A 20807-nucleotide genomic window follows, 5' to 3' on the forward strand; every position below is an offset into this window, starting at 1 on the left:
TGGAGTCCAGTGTGTATCGCTGCTGGTTGCTCTCTGTGCCACGCAGCTGCGGTTGGTCTGTGCGGTACCAGCTGGGTTAGCTGAGCTCTGGTGCACATGCCTGGGGTGCTCCCAAGCACTGCGAGTCCGAGGGTTTGGGAGTCTCCATCCTCGTCCTGTCTGTTATGAAGGAAGCTGTTAGCCCCAAACTGAACTTTCCTGGATTTTCACAGCCCACAGCCAGAGGAAGGATGGGCCAGCAGTGGGGCACACGCATAACCTAGGTTCAATGCCCTGCTCTGGTGCCTCACTGGGTGACTATGGGCACGTCACTTAGTGTCTCTGTGCCTCAGTTTCTCTTTTGTGCACCGATGGGGCCAGATAAGGGTTAGACCCTAGACAGCTCGATCCAGCCCATTGTCCCTGCGAATGCCGTGAGCTCTTGACGTCGTCCCATCGGTCCCCTACATCAGATGTGCTATGGCATCACCAGAGGCGGCACCCGCACGACGGGGCGAGATCGCACGTGAGGGCGAAGGCGTGTGCGAGCTCAGGAACGGCGGGCATGTCCCGCGAGAAGTGGGGTGCAATCCCGTGACGTCACCCTGGCTTTCCCGCTGGGCCGCACACCCCTGTGAGTGTGTGCTGGTGTGTGCTGGTGACATCACAATGCGGTGCAATGACGTTTACATGACGGACGGCCATTTTGGATGCTGTAATGGGGGGCGGGGGTGTGAAACGGGATTAATGCGGGGGGGGGCGGTCTGCAGTGGGTAACCATAGTAACCCTGGCCAGCCCAGCCCTGTTCCCTGGTAACCCTGGCAACCCCGGACAGCCCCTCTTCTCCGCAACCGCCCTCCGAGCGCCCGTCTCGCGACACTTCCGCTCTGCGCCGCGGTGCATTGTGGGGCTCGTAGTTCCGCGGGCGGGGGCGGCGCTGGGGAGCGCGGCCGGCGGGACTACAGGCCCCACGATGCACCGCGGCGGCCGGCCCGGCGGGCTCGTTGCATCAGCGGGCGGCGCGGAGCGGAGCGTGGCCGGGCGAGGATGCGGCTCTACCTGAGCGAGGGCAGCGCCCAGGGCCTCAAGGTGCTGGCGGCGGCCGGGGCCAGCGGGGCCCGCGTGCGGCTGGAGCGGGTCCCCCCGGACGGTGAGTGGGGCGGGGCCCGCCCCCCCGGCGCCCCCCTCCCGCCCCCAACCTGCCCGCCCCCCTCCCAACCCCTCGGGCTCCCCCCCCTCCTCCCAACCCCCCCAGCGCCCCCTCGGGCTCCCCTCCCGCCTCCCACCTGCCCGCCCCCCTCCCAACCCCTCGGGCTCCCCCCCGCCCCCCTCTCAACCCCCTCAGCGCCCCCCCGGGCTCTCCTCCTGTCCCCAACCCCCCGAGTCCCCCCCGCCTCCCCTCCCAACCCCCCGAGCTCCCCCTCTGCCCCCCCTCTCAACCCCCCCAGCATCCCCCCGGCCTCTCCTCCTGTCCCCAACCTGCCCGCCTCCCCTCCCAACCCCCCGAGCCCCCCCCCGGGCTCCCCCCGGCCCCCCCTCTCAACCCCCCCAGCATCCCCCCGGCCTCTCCTCCTGTCCCCAACCTGCCCGCCTCCCCTCCCAACCCCCCCCGGGCTCCACCCCGCCCCCCCCAAACCCCCAGCGGCCCCCCCGGGCTCTCCTTCCGCCCCCAACCAGCCCGCCCCCTCCCAACCCCCCCAGCGCCCCCCCCAGGGTCCCTCCCCGCCCCCAACCTGCCCGTCCCACTCCCAATCCCCCACCCCGGGCTCCCGGCCCCTCCTCCTGCCCCCAACCTGCCGGGCCCCTCCCCCGCACCCCTGGTCTCCCCTTCTCGCCCCCACAGGGCCCTCTCGGGCTCCTCCCTCGCACCCCCTCCTAACCCCCTTGCCTCCTCACCCCCCAGCTCCCCCACCTGCCCCCCCCCCCAGACTCCCCTCCGCAGGTCCGGATCACCAAACTGCCACTTACCCGACCGTGCCTGGGACCCCAATGCCCATTCCCCCAACCACCCCAGTGTCCTGCCTCCCAATTCCCCTTCCCCTCCAACGCCAGCCTTTTAGTGCTCCACTCCCCAGGCGGTCCTCCCCCCTTTCACCCCCTCCGGCCTGGGGCCCCCAGGGCTGCTGCTTCCTCCTCTCCCTACACGTCCACCTGCCCCCCAGGACCCCTCCCATCCAGCCTCCTCCTGTTCCCCAGAGTACTGTGCCTCTGCCTCCCCCAGGATTGCTCCTGGCCATGCCCCTGTGCCCCCTCCCCATGTCATCGCCCCTTTCCTCTCCCCTTTCTGCCCAGGGCACACCCCCTGTGCCCCATTAGGAGACCTCCTCTCCTGCCCATGGCCCCCTCACAGTGCTCCCCTCTCTTGCCCTGTTCCCCTCCCACCTGGAGCCCCCACAGGTCCTTGCCAGATGTGTCCTCTCATGGACCATCTTCTATGACCCCCTTCCCGATATCCCTAGGGACGCTCCTAGTGTCCTCTCCCCCCTTTTCAGGGACCCCGTCTCTACTGCCCCTGTTTCCCTAGCCCCTTCTTCTCTGGGGTCACCTCCCTCAGGGCCCCCCCCCAATCTCCCCCTTGTTAAGCCTTACTTCCTTCAGGGGCCCCGCCCCTCAGTCGTCCCCTCTCCATAGGCCCTGGTCTTCTCCTTGGCTCATGCTCCAGTGCCCTAATGCCACGTGCCTTCCCCTCTGCAGGTCGCGTGGTTCCTTTCCTCACCCACCCGCGGGTGCCAGCCCTCCACCTGGACAGCGGCACTTTCCTCTTCTCCCCAAATGCCATCTGTCAGTAAGTGTCCCCTGCTGGTTTCTGGGCTGGAGGGTCTCCAGCTAATTCACCGGAGGGTGTCCAGCTGCTGGGTCAGTGCAGCTCCTAGGGTGACCAGACAGCAAATGTGGAAAATCAGGACGGGATTGGGGGGTAATAGGAGCCTAGATAAGAAAAAGACCCTAAAATCGGGACATCAGGCCACCCTAGCTGCTTCTGGGAATGGTGCCCCCAATGGTGCCTGCTGCAGTCGGACAAGGAACTTGGCATCTTGCTGTTCTCAGGTCCTGCCCTGTTCTTGAGCAATCAGCGTTCGGGGCTGGATCCCGCCCCAGGATCTAGGGCCTAGCAACCCTCTGGTTTTGCTGAAGTGTTTCCTGCAGCTTTCAGGGCCCAGCGGGGGAGGAGTTCCTGGTTGGGAGGTGATGGCGGTACCTGGGGAGTGGGCTCTGGTGCAGCGTTTCTCAAATGCGGGGTCTGGCCACCAGGGGCCATAACAGCCAGCGGGGGTGGGAGTGCAAAGTATCGGCCTCTTCCCTCCCTCCCTGTTGCTCCTGGATGCGCAGCCCTGCACTGGCTCTGGAGACAGGCGGGGCACAACATTGGAGGTGCAGGGCCTAGGAGCAAGGTTAGTTCTCGACCCGGTGAGGGGTCAGGGCTCAGGCTTCAGCCCTGGGGTGATTGGGCAGCAGCGGGACTTGGGGAGCCTGACCGTGGGCCTTTGGGTGCCGACCCCCAGCTTCGGGCTCTAGCTCCAGTACCGGGTGCTCGTCCCGGCTGCACGGCCGCGGGCTCTGACTCCCAGCTTCAGCTCTGACCACAGAGTGGTGGGCGCGGACACCCGGCTCCGCCCATTGCCCTGGGCTTCTGCTGCCTCCCTTGGCCCCCCATGCTTCCCCCCATGGCCCCTGGTTCCCGCTGCCTCCCCCTCTCACACCCCCCACCCCCATCCAGGGTTTAATCTGTCCTGCGGCTTGCCGAGAACTGATATTAAACAGGCAAGCGTCACTTTGTCCAGCACACTTACTACATGAAGAAATGACAAGGATTTGGGTGCGTGTTTGTGCACGTTTGTTTGTCCCTCCGAATGTTAATTAAGTGTTTTAGGAAAACATGTCAGTGCGGCCGCCAGCGAGAGTTGGTGGCTGCCCTCTGAGGCCACCATACAACTTGAGTCCCCTGCCTGGTGGCTAGAGCAAAGGGGACATTGGGACTCCTGGGTCTGTTCCCAGCTGTGCCAGTGACCTGCTGTGTGAGCGTGGGGAAGTCAACGCTCTGGGGACAGGCGCTGAGTGGAGTTACCTGGGCTGCAGAATCCCCTGGGCTGGATCTGCTGTGTGCATTCAGCGCTCCCTTTCCTTCCTGTCCTGCAGGTACTTCTTCCTCTTAGCTGGAAAGGAGCCTGACGATCTCACCAATCAGTGGCTTGAATGGGAAGCAACGGAGCTGCAGGTGGGTCACCTGGAGAAGCCCAACTTGGCAGCAACACTCCAGGGCACGACGCTGATGGGGCAAAACGTGGGCTCCCTTCGACGCTGCTCCAGCCCAGCTAAACCTTTGTCTCTGTCCTTAGCCGGCCGTGTCCACAGCCCTGTATTGCCACCTGGTGCAAGGAAAAAAAGAAGAAGTTCTAGGGGCCATCAGGAAACCGTTAACCTACATTGATCAAAGCTTGACCAGCAAGGCCACTCCTTACCTCGCCGGGGTGAGTAACGTACTCCCCAGGGTACGGACTGGGGAAACCGGGGCACGCTGAGCTGAAGTGCCTTCTGTCTCCCACAGCAAGGGCATGGCTGGGTTGGGAATAGAACCCAGGAGCCCTGGCTTTTGGTCCCCTGATCTTTGGAATCGCTTAAATCGTTAGCACAGGGGAGCCCTGACTTCACCCCACAAAGGGCCACGCAGGCAGCTGGCCAGGTGCTCAAAGTCACGTGAAGGAAGCCGCTTGTAGCGTCTGTCTCTGATGTGGTGAGCTCTGCCCGCAGAGGACGAGTGCCAGCATGGAATGCTAGCATCTCGCTCGGGGCTGCAGGGATGTATTGCTCTCCTGCAATAAACATCGCTGCACAAAGACAGCCCTGGCTGCTGTGCAGAGACCCCCGGCATCCGGCTCCCCACTGCTCTCACCCTCACGCGCTCTGCTTTCCTCTAGGAGGCAGAATCAGTAGCCGACGTTGTCCTGTGGGCCACCCTGTACCCTGTGTTGCGGGATGAATTCGGTCTGCCAGGTAAGAGCTGCTGCCGGGAGCCGTGGTGCTGGTGTCCCGAGGGTCTGCTCAGCACTGGGCGCCTGCGCCCGTGTGGGATGACGCTTTTCTTGGCCTCTTGGTGCTGACGCCCTTCTCCTCTTTCGAAGATGAACTGCCGGCTCTGAGGAGCTGGTTCCAGACCATGAACCTCTTGGAGCCCTGCAGAAGTGCCGCGGAGTCCGTGCTGACGCCCAAGGGAGCCCAGGAGTTCAAAGCCTATCTACAGAAACAGCCAGGGCCCAGCCTGCACTGGGAGAAGCCAGCAACTAATGAGCCAGAGGTACTGTCCCCCACTTCGCTCTGGCATGGCGGCCCCCCTGTCCGGGGGCTGGCTGCGCTAGGTGGACCTGGGGACTGAGCCAGGCTGGGGATTCCCGCAATTCTTCAGGATGCGGAAGCTGTCTCAGGCCCCATCTGCTCAGCCATGGACCCATCCTGCTGCTGCTCTGGGGGGTACGGTGGGGGGTATCCTTGCTGGTCAGAGAAACCCACAGGCCTTTAAACAGCGGCTGTTGTGAGCTCTGGGCCCCAAACCCAAGTGTGTGTCATAAAACCAGCCGTCAGGGACAACTGAACTGAAACGTGCCTGGGAACAGCGAGGCTTACGGCGGGTGTGCAGGGCGCCTGTTTTGCGGGAGGAAAAGCTCAGAGCCCCCAGCCTGGAGCTCTTCAGCCCCATGTTGGAGCGCGGGGCCCCAGCTGGCAGCTTTCTCTGTCGGTGGCGTTGCCTTGAGCCAAGGCCCTAGCGCTGCCCCGCCCTGCTCACCTGGCGTCCCTCCCGCTAGGAAGAGGAATTGGCCGAGCGCTCGTTGTCGGAGGAAGAAATCGCAGCTGCTGCGGAAGCCTGGCCCAGAGGCCCGGCAGCCCTGCCCGAACGCTGGCAGCCGCCGAGCCCTGTGTGAGTGCCACGGGGTGGGGAGAAGGGAGCTGAGCGGGGGGCGGGAGGCACCGCTGTGTAAGGGGCTGGCTCCGTCACCCGTGAAAGGCCCTTTGGCTGGCCCATGATTACTCGGGGAGCGATGGGAGGGGGTCCCTCGTCCTGTTCTCTCCCTGGGCAGCGCATCTGGTTTGGGGGGCCAGAGCCCAGCCATCTGCCCCCAGCCTGCAGGCCAGGATTCCCCCACCCCCTTTGTTCTGCAGCGTCCCGCTGTCCCTGGGCGGCTCATGGCCCTTCTCTCCCCAGGCTGCCAGTGGAGGGCAGAAGGAACGTCCTGATCACCAGCGCCTTGCCCTATGTCAACAACGTGCCCCACCTGGGGAACATCATCGGCTGCGTCCTCAGTGCCGACGTCTTCGCCAGGTATGGTGGCCCGGGGCAGGCCCCGGCGGTTTGGCAGCTTTGGCCAGGAGCCTCGGCCAGCCCCCAGTGCAGCCCTGCTGGGCTCCCAGAGGAAAGGGGAACGCAGGGTCTTCCCAGCTGGAGCAGCCGTGTCCCAGCCTGGAGGAGGGTGAGGGTTGGCTAGCAGAGAGGGCCAACTTCTCAGGCTGCAGCCTGGGGGCCCACGCTGCTGTGTGGCCATGAATGGCAGCTGTGGCCCTGGGTACCGCAGGCACTTGTGGTACCAGGGGCAGTTGGTCCATCTGTCCCATGGGGTCAGTAAGATAGGAGGGTGCCCAAGGACAGAGTTTAGAGGCCACTTCCCAGAGCCAGCCCCACAACTCCCCCCCTCCCCCCACCCAAGGGGTCCAGCACAGAAGCTCTCAAACCCCAGGGGCCTCTGCAGCCCCCAAGGGCAGGGGGGCTCAAGCCACCTCCAGGGGATCCCGTCTCCTAAGGCTCTCCCCCTTCGGCCAGGTACTGCCGCCTACGGAACTGGAACACGCCTTCGGCCAGGTACTGCCGCCTACGGAACTGGAACACGCTGTATGTGTGTGGGACGGACGAGTACGGGACGGCCACAGAGACCAAGGCCCTGGAGGAGGGGCTGACGCCCCAGCAGATCTGCGACAAGTACAATGCCATCCACGCCCAGATCTACCGCTGGTTCGACATCTCCTTTGACTATTTTGGCCGGACCACCACGCCCCACCAGACCATGTAGGTGTCGCGCCGGCATGGGGAGTCGCTGGAGCGGGGCCCACGGGGCCGGACTGGGGAGGGTGCGCGGGAGCAGCGAGGCCCGGGGAGGGAGGACGACCCAGAGCTGGGGAGTGTGGGACACTCCCCATGGGGCTACCATGGCTCTGTCAGGACACCGTAGTTGTCCCCTGGGCGTGGCACGATGGGCATTGATGCCCCGAGCACTCAGCACTTAACTGAGCATGGACAGATGTTCCCCCTCCAGACCGAGGCACGACCTGTCCCTCGCGTTCCTTGAGCTGCTGCTGCAGTCTGGGGGCAATGGCTGGCAGGAGGCGGGGTCCCTAGTGTAGCCTTTGCTGGCGGGGGGGCTGTTCTCCCATCATCCTCCGGCATGTCTCAGGATAGCCCAGGACATCTTCCAGCGCCTGCTGGAGCGCGACATGCTGCGGACGGACACCGTGGACCAGCTGCGGTGCGAGCGTTGTCAGCGCTTCCTGGCCGACCGCTTCGTGGAGGGCACCTGCCCCTTCTGCAACTACGAGGAGGCCCGAGGCGACCAGTGTGACAAGTGTGGGAAGCTCATCAACGCGGTGGAGCTCAAGGTACCGTGGTGGGCGGGAGGCAGACGCTGTCCCGGGGCCGGCATGCGGGGCACCAGGGGCATGGCAGGAGACGGGCAGTAAGCGCTTGGCCACTCTGTGCCCCCGGCGTGACACTCCCCGGGGAACCTGGGAAGGCGGCTCTTCACTCATGCCCATCGGCAGAGTCCCTGCCCCATGCACTGTGGTCTCTGCATTCTTCCCCTCCCCCCTTGCCCCGCTTCACAGATCGTGTGCTTCGTCCCCGCAGAAACCTCAGTGCAAAGTGTGCAAAGACTCCCCGGTGGTGAAGTCCTCGCAGCATCTCTTCCTGGACCTGCCCAAGGTAAGTGCAGCTGCCCGGGCTTGGGGGCGGTGGAGGACAGGGGGCAGGAGTCTGGAAGGCGGGGTGGAGAAACCACTCCCCTCCCCATCCTGCGACAGCTCCGGCTCATCTCTTGTCCCCCGGCAGCTGGAGGGGCGCCTGGAGAAGTGGTTGGAGCAGTCGTGGGCCACGGGTGACTGGACGGCCAACTCCCGCTTCATCACCCGCTCCTGGATCCGTGACGGCCTCAAGCCCCGCTGCATCACCCGCGACCTGAAATGGGGGACTCCCGTCCCGTTGGACGGCTTCCGCGACAAGGTGAGCTGGGCCGCAGGTGGGCGGGGCCGGAGCCGCTCAGCCTGGGACCCCCCCACTGCTCGCTCTGTCACCGGGAGCGTCCTCTGCCTTGGTGCTCCAGCAGGGCGTCTGCCTTGCAGCCGCGGGCCTGCTCTGGGGTGGGCTGTGTCCAAGGAACTGTCTGTCACGGAGTCCCCGGTCGATCCTCTGGGATGGCTCCCTACGAAGCCAGTCAGGACTCTGGGGAAGTCTCCTCTCTGGGAGCAGACTGTCCCCAGGGCAAGAAGCTCACACGGCTTCCACCTTCCTGGGTCTGACCTCAGAGCATTCAGCATCCTCTGCCCCTCTGTGCGCTTCCCACAGCGAGTCCGCCCAGGCAGGCTCCTGGGGCAGCCAGAGGGTCCTGCCCCCCAACTCTGCAGTCAGACGGGACTCTCAGCCAGCCAATAAAACAGAAGGTTTATTAGATGGCAGGAACATGGTCTAAAACAGAGCTTGTAGGTACAGAGAACAGGACCCCTCAGCCAGGCCCATTTTGGGGGGCAGTGAACCAGACAAACCTGTCTGCACTTCACTTCTCGTCCCCAGCCAGCCCCAAACTGACTCACCCTCCAGCCCCTGCTCCTCTGGGCTTTGTCCCTTTCCCGGGCCAGGAGATCACCGGATTCCTTTGTTCTCCAACCCTTTAGCTAATTTATTTGAGCATAAGCTTTTGTGAGCTACAGCTCATGTCATCAGATGTATGCAGTGGAAAATACAGTGGGGAGATTTTATATACACGGAGAACATGAAACAATGGGTGTTACCACGCACACTGTAACAAGAGTGATCAGGTAAGGTGAGCTATTACCAGCAGGAGAGAAAAAATACCTTTTGTAGTGATAATCAAGGTGGGCCATTTCCAGCAGTTGACAAGAATGTGCAAGGAACAGTGGGGGGAGGGGGGGAGAATAAACATGGGGAAATAGTTTTACTTTGTGTAATGACACATCCACTCCATCTTTATTCAATTCCAATTCAGCAGTCTCTCATTGGAGTCTGTTTTTGAAGTTCTTTTTGTTGAAGAATTGCAACTTTTAGGTCTGTAATTGAGTGACCAGAGAGATTGAAGTGTTCTCCGACTGGTTTTTGAATGTTATAATTCTGACATCTGATTTGTGTCCATTTATTCTTTTATGTAGAGACAGTCCGGTTTGGCCAATGTACATGGCAGAGGGGCATTGCTGGCACATGATGGCATATATCATATTGGTAGATGTGCAGGTGAACGAGCCTCTGATAGTGTGGCTGATGTGATTAGGCCCTATGATGGTGTCCCCTGAATAGATATGTGGACACAGCTGGCAACGGGCTTTGTTGCAAGGATGGGTTCCTGCGTTAGTGGTTCTGTTGTGTGGTGTGTGGTTGCTGGTGAGTATTTGCTTCAGGTTGGGGGGCTGTCTGTAGGCAAGGACTGGCCTGTCTCCCAAGATCGGTGAGAGTGATGGGTCGTCCTTCAGGATAGGTTGTAGATCCTTGATGGTGCATTGGAGAGGTTTTAGTTGGGGGGGTGAAGGTGATGGCTAGCGGCGTTCTGTTGTTTTCTTTGTTGGGCCTGTCCTGTAGTAGGTGACTTCTGGGTACCCTTCTGGCTCTGTCAATCTGTTTCTTCACTTCAGCAGGTGGGTATTGTAGTAGTAAGAACGCTTGGTAGAGATCTTGTAGGTGTTTGTCTCTGTCTGTTTGAGGGGTTGGAGCAAATGCAGTTGTATCATAGAGCTTGGCTGTAGACAGTGGATCATGTGGTGTGGTCTGGATGAAAGCTGGAGGCATGTAGGTAAGTATGGCGGTCAGTAGGTTTCCGGTATAGGGTGGTGGTTATGTGACCATCGCTTATTAGCAGTGTAGCGTCCAGGAAGTGGATCTCTCGTGTGGACTGGTCCAGGCTGAGGTTGATGGTGGGCTGGAAATTGTTGAAATCATGGTGGAATCCCTCAAGGGCTTCTTTTCCATAGGTCCAGATGATGAAGATGTCATCAATATAGCGGAAGTAGAGTAGGGGCATTAGGGGACGAGAGCTGAGAAAGCCTTGTTCTAAGTCAGCCATAAAAACGTTGGCATACTGTGGGGCCATGCGGGTACCCATAGCAGTGCCGCTGATTTGAAGGTATACATTGTCCCCAAATGTGAAAAAGTTATGGGTGAGGACAAAGTCACAAAGTTCAGCCACCAGGTTAGCCGTGACATTATCGGGGATACTGTTCCTGACGGCTTGTAGTCCATCTTTGTGCGGAATGTTGGTGTAGAGGGCTTCTACATCCATAGTGGCCGGGATGGTGTTTTCAGGAGGATCACCGATTGATTGTAGTTTCCTCAGGAAGTCAGTGGTGTCTTGAAGATAGCTGGGAGTGCTGGTTGCGTACGGCCTGAGGAGGGAGTCTACATAGCCAGACAATCCTGCTGTCAGGGTGCCAATGCCTGAGATGATGGGGTGTCCAGGATTTCCAGGTTTATGGATCTTGGGTAGCAGATAGAATACCCCTGCTCGGGGTTCTGTGTGGATTTGTCCTTGTGCTTTTTCAGGGAGTTTCCTGAGCAGATGGTGTAGTTTCTTTTGGTAACCCTCAGTGGGATCAGAGCATAATGGCTTGTAGAAAGTGGTGTTGGAGAGCTGCCTAGCAGCCTCTTGTTCATATTCCGACCTAGTCATGACGACGACAGCACCTCCGCACAGACACACCCCTAGAACCCCGACCAGGGGTATTCTATCTGCTACCCAAGGTGTAGCTCACGAAAGCTTATGCTCAAATAAAATTTAGTCTCTGAGGTGCCACAAGTCCTCCTTTTCTTTTTGCAGATACAGACTAACACGGCTGCTACTCTGAACCCTTTAGCTATCACCTTGCAGGGGGGAGCAGGGCCCAGGCCATCAGGAGACACAGTGTTGGCCATTTACGTACACTGGCCCTTTGCTCTGCAACAATTACACCCCCTGCCTTATTCCCACCACCTAGAGACTTAAGAAATGCATAGGGGAAACTGAGGCATGCCTACAGTATTTAGAGGAAACATTAAGAACAGTCCCACTTCGTCACACCGTCCTGCTACATCCCTGGGTGCCCTCTTGGCATGGGGGTGCCGTATATGTGGTCTGGGCGAGAGCAGCAGGCTCAGCCTCGGAGACTGACCTGGCCAAAGGCGAGCGAGTCCCTGGGCTGGAGCTGTGCTGAGCCCCTGCCTGCAGGAGGAAGCGACCGCGGCCTCACCACACAGCCGCCCATGTGCCGCTCCGTCCTCACAGGTGTTCTACGTCTGGTTCGATGCCCCGATCGGCTACCTGTCCATCACGGCCAACTACACCGACCAGTGGGAGAGGTGGTGGAAGAACCCGCAGCAGGTGAGGTGCTGTCGAACCCGGCCCCCCTCGGTGGGTTGGGATCTGGCCCCAGCTGGGAGGGGAGCTGGGGAGTTGGGACTTCTGGGTTCTGCTCCGGATCTGCAGCCTGTCCCCTCCCTGGCTCGTGGTGCCATGGCTGGGAAATGTTCTAGGAGGCAGCGTAGGAATCAGTGGCCCCCGGGGGGATGGGGGAGCCCAGCTGGGACTCATTAGGAGTCTGGAGTGGGCAGAACTTGCCAAGGAGACGAGAAGGAGCAAGGGACGGGGCAGCGCCCACGGTGCCACCCAGCTCCAGGGTGCGTGCGGGCCAGGCTGGCTCTGAGGGTGGGACTGACCCCTTCCCCCGAGCCGTGCCCCTGGGCTTGGCACCACTGGGACTGGACTCCTCCTCCTCCACCGCCTTCCAGGTCCAGCTCTACAACTTCATGGCCAAGGACAACGTCCCCTTCCACAGCGTCGTCTTCCCCTGCACACTGCTCGGTGCTGAAGATAACTACACGCTGGTCAACCACCTCATCGCCACAGGTACCGCGGGGGGCAGGCCAGTGAAGCAGGGGACGGTGCAGGGGTGGGGGGCCGGGCAGTGCTGGGTGGTCCAGGGAGGGGCTGGGATGGGGGGGCCCGGGCAGGGCTGGTAGCTAGGGGGCAGTGCTGGGTGGGCCAGGGAGGGGATGGGGGATAGGCTCCAGGGGATGATGTGCAGACGCCAGTCTCTCGCGCCGTCCCCAGAGTACCTCAACTACGAGGACGGGAAGTTCTCCAAGAGCCGCGGCGTGGGGGTGTTTGGGGACATGGCCCAGGACACGGGGATCCCTGCTGACATCTGGCGCTTCTACCTGCTCTTCCTGCGCCCCGAGGGGCAGGACAGCACCTTCTCCTGGACCGACCTCATGCTGAAGAACAACTCGGAGCTGCTCAACAACCTGGGCAACTTTGTCAACAGGTACCGGGCGGGCCCCGCGGGGGGCACCAGGTGCAGAGGGGTCTGTAGGGGTTGGGAGCTGGGGCAGGCTGTGGATGTGGGGGTTGCTGGTGGGAGGAGATGGGCCAGGCTTGGTGTGTGGGGCGGTGAGGGAAAGTGGCGGGGATGTGGCTGACTCTCTCCCCCCCCCCCAGGGCCGGGATGTTCGTCTGTAAGTTCTTCGGTGGGCGCGTCCCCCACATGGAGCTGGGCACGGACGACAAGCGGCTGCTGGCTCACGTCACCCTGGAGCTGCGTCAGTACAACCAGCTGCTGGAGAAGGTCCGGTGCGTCCCAGGGGCTGAGGGGCACCGGTGGGATGGTGCTGGCCTGGCCCTGCCCGGCTGTGGTCAGTGTACGGTGCGGGGCACAGAGTGGCCAGCCCCCAGGAACCCCGCTGCCCTGTGTTGGCTTGGGCCAGGAGGGCGTGGCCTGGGGGGTACACGGGGGGTAGCTGGCAGAAGAGGCCGTGTCCCATGCAGCCAGGGACAGCAAGCTGGAGAGATTCCTTCCCCAGCCCATCATGGCTGGCGGCTGGCGGGTCTCGCGAGCGTGCTCAGGGTCCATCCGGTCGCCGTAAGTGGGGTCGGGCAGGAATTTCCCCCGGGTCAGATCGGCCGAGATTTTCACCTCCCTCTGCAGCAAGGGACCTGGGCAGATCTGAACTCACGTCAATGGTGACTTCTCTGGAGCGTGGGCTCTGGAACCCAGGATTGGAGGAGGTCGGAGGGCAGGTTGTGGGGCCTGTGATGTGCAGGGCAGATTAGGTGATCACCCTGCTCCATGCTGGTGCAGAGTCTGAGTCCCTGTCTCTTCTCTTCCCCGCCCATCCCCCCGCACGCAGGATTCGGGATGCCCTGCGCTGTATCCTGAGCGTTTCTCGCTATGGCAACCAGTACATCCAAGTGAACGAGCCCTGGAAACGGATCAAGGGTCAGGACGCTGACAGGTAGGGGGCAGGGCCAGATCCACCCACCAGCTCACCCCTGGAGGGCAGAGGAACACCCCGGGGGGGAGGGAAATCGGGACTGCCTGGCTCAGCAGGCAGGGGAGCTGTTCCAGGGGCTTAGTTAAGCCCTAGTGACCTGGTGAATGGGCCAAACTCATCTCCTGCCACTTGATATGGAATCTCCTCCCTGCTACCCCGCTCTGCCCCTCACTCCTGACCCACAGCTCCCTGCTCTCCCGGCCCTGGGCTCCCCACACCACAGCTCTGCCCCTCAATCCTGACCTGCAGCCCCCTGCTAGCCCAGCTCAGCTCCTTCTACCCCAAACCTGGGCTCCCCCCACAGCTCTGCCTCGCAATCTCAACCTGCTGGTGCCCCTCAATCCCAACCCGCAGCCCCCTGCTAACCCAGCCTCCCCATGGTGCTGATTTCGGCCGTTAGTTTTGCGGCTGGGAGCCAGGCTGACGCCCCCAAACACACTATGAGATTGCTGGAGTCTGTGCCCTGCTCCGCACTCCCCCCAGCTCTGATGGGGGGGGTCCCGTTTTCCAGGACTCGGGCGGGCACCGTGACAGGCGTGGCCGTCAATATCGCCTCCCTGATCTCAGTCATGCTGCAGCCATACATGCCCAGCATCAGCGCCACCATCCAGCGCCAGCTCTGTGTGCCGAAGGCCTGCAATGTGCTGACTGACACCTTCCACTGCCTCCTACCCCCTGGGCACCAGATTGGCACGGTAGGCACGCAGCCAGGGCCTGGCATGGGGGGCTGGCAGAGTGGGGGGTGGAGGGAAGGCAGTGGGCAGGGCGGGCAGTGGCTCAGCTGGTTGGGGGTTAATGTCTCCCCCTCTCCTGCCAGGTGAGCCCCCTGTTCCAGAAGCTGGAGAGTGAGCAGATTGAAGCCCTGCGGAAGCGGTTTGGTGAAGGGCAGGTGAGGAAGGGGGAGCCCCAATCGTGACCCCTGCCCATGGAATCCGTGGCGCTCTGGGGCCTGCTCGTACAGGGAGCCATTTCCTGGGGGCTAGAGCAGCCCCCCCAAAACCTCCTGTGTTGCATGACCTGCTGCTGGAAGCCCAGCCTCACCTGCTGTGCGGGTGGGGGCTCCCCGGCTGGCTGACTGGAAGGAAGCGCTTGCCCCCCAGGGGAGCAGGGGTGGTGCTGGGGTGCACAGAAGAGCCCCTGGTTCCTGAGTGACATGAAGTTGGGAGGGGACCCCGGCCAGCAGGGAGTGAGTGAATCCCTCTGTGCCCAGGGAGAGCGGAAACCCCTTGCTTGCCTTGCCTAGCTGCATGCTTTGCTGTCTTGCTACCTGTCCTCACCTGCTCTCTCCTTTCCCAGCTGGAAGACTCCAACTTGGAGCTGAAGGTAATGCTCGCCTTGCTCTGGGGCACGCCTGGGGGGGCTCGGGTGGGGGCATGAGTGACAGCCCCTGTCCCTTCCTTTCCTCCCACCCCCCCCCAGTGCAAGGGCCAGATGCTGCGTGGCCCATCCCTGCAGGAGTTAACCATGGGTGGTGCCCCCTCCAATGCTATGGGGACACTGCCCCTACATGCTGCCTGGCTCTCCCTCAACCCCCCCGGAGAGGGGGCTCCCCTAGGCCTGGCGAAGGCCAGGCAGAGCCTGCTGTGTTGGGACTCCCTGACTTCCCTTCCCCTCCACAGGCACATGCTGCCTACGTGGCCTCGGCCGACGTGACACCCCCTGGGCCTGGGGGAGGCGTTGTGCTGGCAGGGGACCCCCAGAAGGCCGAGGAGCTGGCCGAGAAGCTGGCCAAACAGGTGAGTGGCACCTCTGCTTGTGCTCAGAGCAGGCTGCATTCTTGGCAGGGCGAAGCCCCCCAGGGCCAGGTATCAGCTGTGGCCCTGCGGTTCAGACTCTCCCCCCACTGGGGCCAGAGCCTCTCCAGCTCTGCATGGGGCAGGAGGGAGCCGGAGCACTGAGCTAACAGCTGCCCTCTGTGCTTAGGCAGACCACGTGCGCCAGCTGAAGGCCAGCAAGGCGGAGAAGGGGCAGATCGATGCTGAGGTCGCCAAGCTGCTGGAGCTGAAGAAGCAGCTGGCGCTGGCTGAGGGGAAGACCCCCGAGCCCCCGGCCCCCAAGGGGAAGAAGAGGAAATAGCTCCTGAGTGCCTCAGAACAGTAGCTCTGGCAGTGGTGGTTCTCCCCCTGCTGGGAGGATCTGCACCTGCCCCCTCCAGCCCCCGAAGAAATACCTGTGAGCAGCCCAAGCCCAGCCTCCCCTTTGGGCCCCACCTGCAGCCGGGCCGCGCCGAGTGCAAGGAGCCCCCGCCCGTCCTGCAGCCGGGCCGCGCCGAGTGCAAGGAGCCCCCGCCCGTCCTGCAGCCGGGCCGCGCCGAGTGCAAGGAGCCCCCGCCCGTCCTGCAGCCGGGCCGCGCCGAGTGCAAGGAGCCCCCGCCCGTCCTGCAGCCGGGCCGCGCCGAGTGCAAGGAGCCGGAGAGCCACGCAGGCGTATGGAGTGTAATGGGGGAAGCGCTGACCACGCAGCAATGTACAATAAAGGGTTTGCTCGCCACGCCGTGCTGCTCATTACAACAGCCCCTCCCGCCGCTCCAGGAGTCACCGGCCCTTGTTCAATAGCCATCAGTCATGGGGGGGCTGTGCCAGCTGGCAGGGGAAAACATGGCCTGGGGCCTGCTAGCCCCAAGCGCTGTACTGGCAACAACCAGGAGGGGGGAGCTCCTGCCATCCAGGTCCTTTGCCAGCTCTCCCCATGCAGCACCAGCAGACGTAGGGCCCCCCGGGGCTGCTGTCTGTCATTCTGCCCAGGGCAGCCACTGGTCCGTTCACCCTCCGGTCCAGCCCCTGGCTCTGCACAGCTGCCTTGGGGCAAGGGGGCAACACCCCACCAGCAGGCCTCAGTTCAGTCAGCACCAGGGCCTAGCTGCCCCCCTGTGAGTCCACAGGCAGAGGGCACTGCAGCCCCTTGGGCTCAGTTCAGCCCTACACCTTCTGCAGGTTCACCATGCGCTCGATCAATGCCGCCCTGGTGGCCTCCACCTCTGCACTCAGTCGCTCGATCTCCTGCTTGAGCCGCTCGTTCTCAGCCATCAGCTCCGTCACCCTCCTCTCGTTCTGCTCCTTCTCCCTGCTCCGCTTCTTGCCCTGCCCCTGGGGCTGGCTGCTTCTCTTCCTCTTCAGGCCACAGGCAGGGCCTGCCCCCTCCTCGTCCTCTGTGCAGGTCTGAGCCGGGGAACTCTGGCTGGAGTCCGATTCAGGGAGCCCTGCCAGCTCCTCAGCCGTTCCGCTCAGCAGCTCCAGCAGCTCGGTCGTCAAGCTGGCATCCAGCTCGCAGCTCCCAGGGCCATCGCCTGTCGGCTCCACCAAGGGGGCCGGGAAATCCAAGCCCCATAGCAGCGCCGTGGCATCAAGCGTGGCAAGGTCCTTCTGGAGAGAGAGAGAGAGAGTGTGTGTGTGTGTCAGTCAGTGGGGCCAAGGGGCAAGCTGGCCTAGTGGATCCCCCCGCCTGCCCCTCACTCACCTGTTCCACTCCCCCAGGGGGCAGGGATGTCCCCCCATTCTCATCTGAGGACAGCACCTCCTGCAGGTCCTCATACCAAGCCTCCAGCTCCCAGCTGGGCAGGGAGGCAGGTACCGGCTCGGCTGCCATCGTCAGGTCTGGGCCAGATAGTCTCCCTGGCTAAAGAGGGAGAAAACAGTTAGCAGGGGGCACCGTCCAAAGCTTCCCTCAGCACCCCTCCAATAAGACAAACCAGCTGCTGCCGGAAGAGCTGAAAGGGGCCACGGGAGAGGCTCTGAAGGCCGACGCCACCTCCCTCAGTCATGCTAGGTAGGGCCATCAGCAGTCAGCCCAGAGGCCAGGCAAGGACACAAGGCCCTGGGGAGAGGGCAGCATGGCTCAGCTTGATGCCCTGGCCGGAGGAGCTGTGGGCAGGTGGAGGGCTGCCCTCCTGGGCATCTCCACAGCCTCAGAGTGGGGCAAGCCGGTTCCCCAGCCTTTGGCATCAGCGAGCAGGAAAGCTCCCTTTCATGGGTCCCACAGAACACCCATCTCAGCTGGGTCCTATCCTAACGCATAACGACCGGGCCTTACCTGCTCTCACGTGTGGTTATGTATGAAGATGCACTTTCTTCTAGAAGACTGGGGGGAAAAGTAAAGACAGAATCAGACAAGGCAGCCGTTTGGCAAATCCCCCCCATGGGCCCAGAACCAGGCAACAGTAGCAGGGATGGAAAGGAAGGTGTGACACAAAAATCTACTGGGACCCGCTGCCTGCATTCCCCTCCAGCGACCCCAGGCCTCCTCCCCACTGGGAACCAGCCCGGCGTGACCCCAGGCCTCCTCCCCGCTGGGAACCGCTGCCTGCTCCAGCCTGGCGTGACCCCAGGACTCCGCCCCGCTGGGAACCGCTGCCTGCTCCAGCCCGGCGTGACCCCAGGACTCCGCCCTGCTGGGAACTGCTGCCTGCTCCAGCCAGAGGCTATTTTTAGCCCATGACGTTGTGGGAAGTTTCAAGCAATGAGACAACCCTCCCGCCTGCCCCGCTGTGGCCCTCTCCCAGCCGGCTGCTTCCACCCCACTGCTGGGGGAAGAGCCAGGATCTCCTCCCAAGTGCTAGAAGTGCAGCCACCAGAGGTATTGCTGTTGAAAGCCGTGCTGAACCGGGGCTTTGTGGCTGGGATCAAAGGCCAAGGGGAATTGGATTCTCTTGCTCAAAGAGCAAAGCTCGGCAGCCTCAGGCCAAGCTGACCTGGGAGCCCGGGGAGAGGAGCTGCCTCATCTAACACTGCGCTCGCCCCCATGGTATCTCAGCGCCTTCCTGGTAGGGCAAAGTCCCCAGTCTCCTTCTACTGCCCGCCTAGGGGCTCCTGGCCCTCCCAGGGGGGGGTTCCCTGGCCAGTTAAGGCAGCATTTCAGAACAGTGCTTCCAAGGTAACCCCCAGAGAAACTCCAAGGGCTTTCGTCAGCCCTCCTGCGCGGCGCTTCTGGAGCGACTGATGCAAGAAGGCGGCTGAGGTCGAGGCCCAGAACCACCTTGGGGCCTGGCTGCATAGAGCCGGCCCAGAGGAGTGGGAGCAGAGGCTGGGTGGCTCAAGCGTCTGTGCAGGGGAACCTATTGTCTCAGTAGCACGGGGAAGGAAGTTGTGTTCTTTCCCCCCCCCCTCAAAGCCTGCTACAGCTTTGCAGGGTAAGCAGCCAAGGAGCTCCTGGAGCAGAAGAACCTGGTCTCCCCAGCCCAGCACTTGAGCCATGGGCCCCGCTGCTCATCCCAGGCAAGTCTAATATGCCTCTCACTCTGGCCTAAGTGCTGCGGGGGGGGAGAATTCACAGCAGGAGTCTGGAAGTTGTATCAGGTCCCTAGCTGCCAGCAGCTGCCCCTCCCTGCGTGGGGCAGGGGCCTTGGGGTTAGGGGCGCCCCCCACTATGGTAAGGACACTGACTGCAGGGGTCAGGAAGGGAAGGGCTGGTCATGCACAAGGTCAGAGCTAGGACTAGGACCCAGGAGTCCTGGCTCAAGCAGTTTCCTCCCTTCCCTCCCCTCCCCGGGACAGAACCAGAGCAGCCCAGACGCTGAATATCTCCCCGCACCCCACGACTCCTGGCACCATCCCTACCCAGAGATGGGATAGAACCCAGGAATCCGGGCTCCCTGTCCCACCCCTCCCCTCCCCCCGCCATGGAACCCAGGAGTCCGAGCTCCCTGCCCCGCCCCCCGCAATGGAACCCAGGAGTCCGAGCTCCCAGCACGACCACCGCCCCCCGCAATGGAACCCAGGAGGCCGGGCTCCCTGCCCCGCCGCCCCTCCCCCCGCCATGGAACCCAGGAGTCCGGGCTGGCAGTTTAGCCCTGCCCACAGGGCGGCTGGCCAATGGGCTGGTGATAAGGCCCCGGGGGCTCGGCCCCCCCGCACCTTCCTGCGCGGCCCCTGCTCCCCCTGGCCCCGGCTCCCGCGCTGCCCCCGGCTCATCCTCGACCGCATCTTCTCCCTGCTGCTGCCGGTCTGGAACCGCCGCCTCGGCCGCCGCGCGCCCTTTAAGGAGCCCGCATGACGCAACCCTTGCACCAGCTCTGGCCAATCGGCGGCGCCGCCTTGGTAACGCGTCCCCCGCCGTCGGCCAATCGGCCTGGCGGGCCCCGCCCCCTGGCGGTGACACCGCGAGCGCCCGCCGCGTCGCACCCGGAAGTGGCTGCCGCTGGGTCACGAGTCTTAAAGGGTGAGTCACGCGGCGGGTGATGCAACGTCTGGCAACGGGGGCCCGGGCGCGCGGCGAGCCGCTCCGAGAGCCGGCGTGACGTCACGCCACACCCGCCAGCCACTTAAAGGGCCAGACCCAGGGGAGGCGGCGGGGGCCCGGCCCCGGGACCAACCCCTCTCCCAAACAGCCCCTCCCATCCCAGGGACCCCCTAGGGTAACACCCCCCCAAACCCTCCCATCCCAGGGACGCCCTAGGGTAACACCCAACTCCCAGGGCCAGCCCCCCAAGAGCCCCCCCATCTCAGGGCCAGCCCCCCCCACGACCCTCCCATCCCAGGGACCCGGCAACACCCCCCCTCCCGGGGCCAGGCCCCCCCCCAAGAGCCCCCCATCTCAGGGCCAGCCCCCCCAAACCCTCCCATCCCAGGGACCCCCTAGGGTAAGACCCCCCCCTCCCAGGGCCCCCCCCAAGAGCCCCCCATCTCAGGGCCAGCCCCCCCAAACCCTCCCATCCCAGGGACCCCCTAGGGTAATGCTCTCCTGGGCCAGCTCTCCTTGGGGCCAGCTTCCCCCCACCAGGGGCCAGCTCCTCCCCTAAGGAGCCCCCCATCCCAAGGACCTCCTAGGGTAATGCCCCCTCCCAGTTCCAGGCCCCCACTATCCCAGGGACCCCCCTGGGGCAACACCGCCTTCCTCGGCCAGCCCCCCCCCCCATCCCAGGGCCTACCCCAGAGCAGGGATCCCCCAGGGTACCTCCCCCACAGAACAGAGAACCCCACTGAGGCTCCCCCCGTCACAGGGTCCCCGGGCGATGCTCTGGAACAGCTCCCTACGAAGCCAGGCAGGACTCTGGGGGACCCTCCTCTCTGAGCAGACTGTCCCCAGGGCAAGAAGCTCACCCGGCTTCCACCTTCCTGGGTCTGACCCTGGAGCCTTCAGCATCCTCTGCCCCTCCCTGCGCTTCCCACAGCCAGTCCGCCCAGGCAGGGTCCTGGGGGGCCCAGAGGGTCCTGCCCCCCAACTCCGCAGTCAGACGGGACTCTCAGCCAGCCAGGAAAACAGAAGGTTGATTAGACGACAGGAACATGGTCTAAAACGGAGCTTGTAGGTACAAAGACCAGGACCCCTCAG

General features: G+C 63.2%; 2 protein-coding genes across 4 annotated transcripts; one reads left to right on the forward strand and one right to left on the reverse strand.

Moving 5' to 3' along the window:
- Positions 1–959: 959 nt before the first annotated feature.
- Positions 960–16031, forward strand: MARS1 (methionyl-tRNA synthetase 1). 2 transcript variants are annotated; one of them, XM_077838415.1, is made up of 22 exons: positions 960–1130; positions 2675–2765; positions 4118–4196; positions 4318–4449; positions 4897–4972; positions 5101–5273; positions 5779–5891; positions 6177–6293; positions 6828–7031; positions 7417–7618; positions 7866–7940; positions 8067–8237; positions 11497–11592; positions 12000–12117; positions 12322–12535; positions 12709–12840; positions 13398–13502; positions 14053–14236; positions 14359–14430; positions 14838–14864; positions 15161–15277; positions 15465–16031. In XM_077838415.1, the coding sequence occupies exons 1-22, from the start codon at positions 1028–1030 to the stop codon at positions 15615–15617; spliced, it is 2754 nt and encodes a 917-aa protein (XP_077694541.1). In that variant the 5' UTR covers positions 960–1027; the 3' UTR covers positions 15618–16031. The 2 variants fall into 2 exon arrangements, with proteins under 2 accessions (XP_077694541.1, XP_077694542.1); XM_077838416.1 differs by lacking the exon at positions 14838–14864.
- On the reverse strand, positions 15963–19506 carry DDIT3 (DNA damage inducible transcript 3). 2 transcript variants are annotated; one of them, XM_077838418.1, is made up of 4 exons: positions 19391–19506; positions 17571–17618; positions 16998–17156; positions 15963–16900 (listed from the first exon to the last, which is right to left on the reverse strand). In XM_077838418.1, the coding sequence occupies exons 3-4, from the start codon at positions 17124–17126 to the stop codon at positions 16460–16462; spliced, it is 570 nt and encodes a 189-aa protein (XP_077694544.1). In that variant the 5' UTR covers positions 17127–17156; positions 17571–17618; positions 19391–19506; the 3' UTR covers positions 15963–16459. The 2 variants fall into 2 exon arrangements, with proteins under 2 accessions (XP_077694544.1, XP_077694543.1); XM_077838417.1 differs by having other exon boundaries at positions 15963–16903.
- Between the last annotated feature and the right edge of the window lie 1301 nt (positions 19507–20807).

Source organism: Eretmochelys imbricata, chromosome 20 (genome assembly GCF_965152235.1).
Source record: "Eretmochelys imbricata isolate rEreImb1 chromosome 20, rEreImb1.hap1, whole genome shotgun sequence".
Taxonomy (NCBI): domain Eukaryota; kingdom Metazoa; phylum Chordata; order Testudines; family Cheloniidae; genus Eretmochelys; species Eretmochelys imbricata.

Bases quoted from the DNA above. Each gene is read 5' to 3' on its own strand.
- MARS1 (XM_077838415.1), top strand. From the start codon at position 1,028: ATGCGGCTCTACCTGAGCGAGGGCAGCGCCCAGGGCCTCAAGGTGCTG. The intron at 6,294-6,827 runs GTATGGTGGCCC...GCCTTCGGCCAG, and splicing joins AGTGCCGACGTCTTCGCCAG to GTACTGCCGCCTACGGAACT. The intron at 12,536-12,708 runs GTACCGGGCGGG...CCCCCCCCCCAG, and splicing joins CTGGGCAACTTTGTCAACAG to GGCCGGGATGTTCGTCTGTA.
- DDIT3 (XM_077838417.1), bottom strand. From the start codon at position 17,126: ATGGCAGCCGAGCCGGTACCTGCCTCCCTGCCCAGCTGGGAGCTGGAG. The intron at 16,904-16,997 runs GTGAGTGAGGGG...CTCTCTCTCCAG, and splicing joins CCCCTGGGGGAGTGGAACAG to AAGGACCTTGCCACGCTTGA.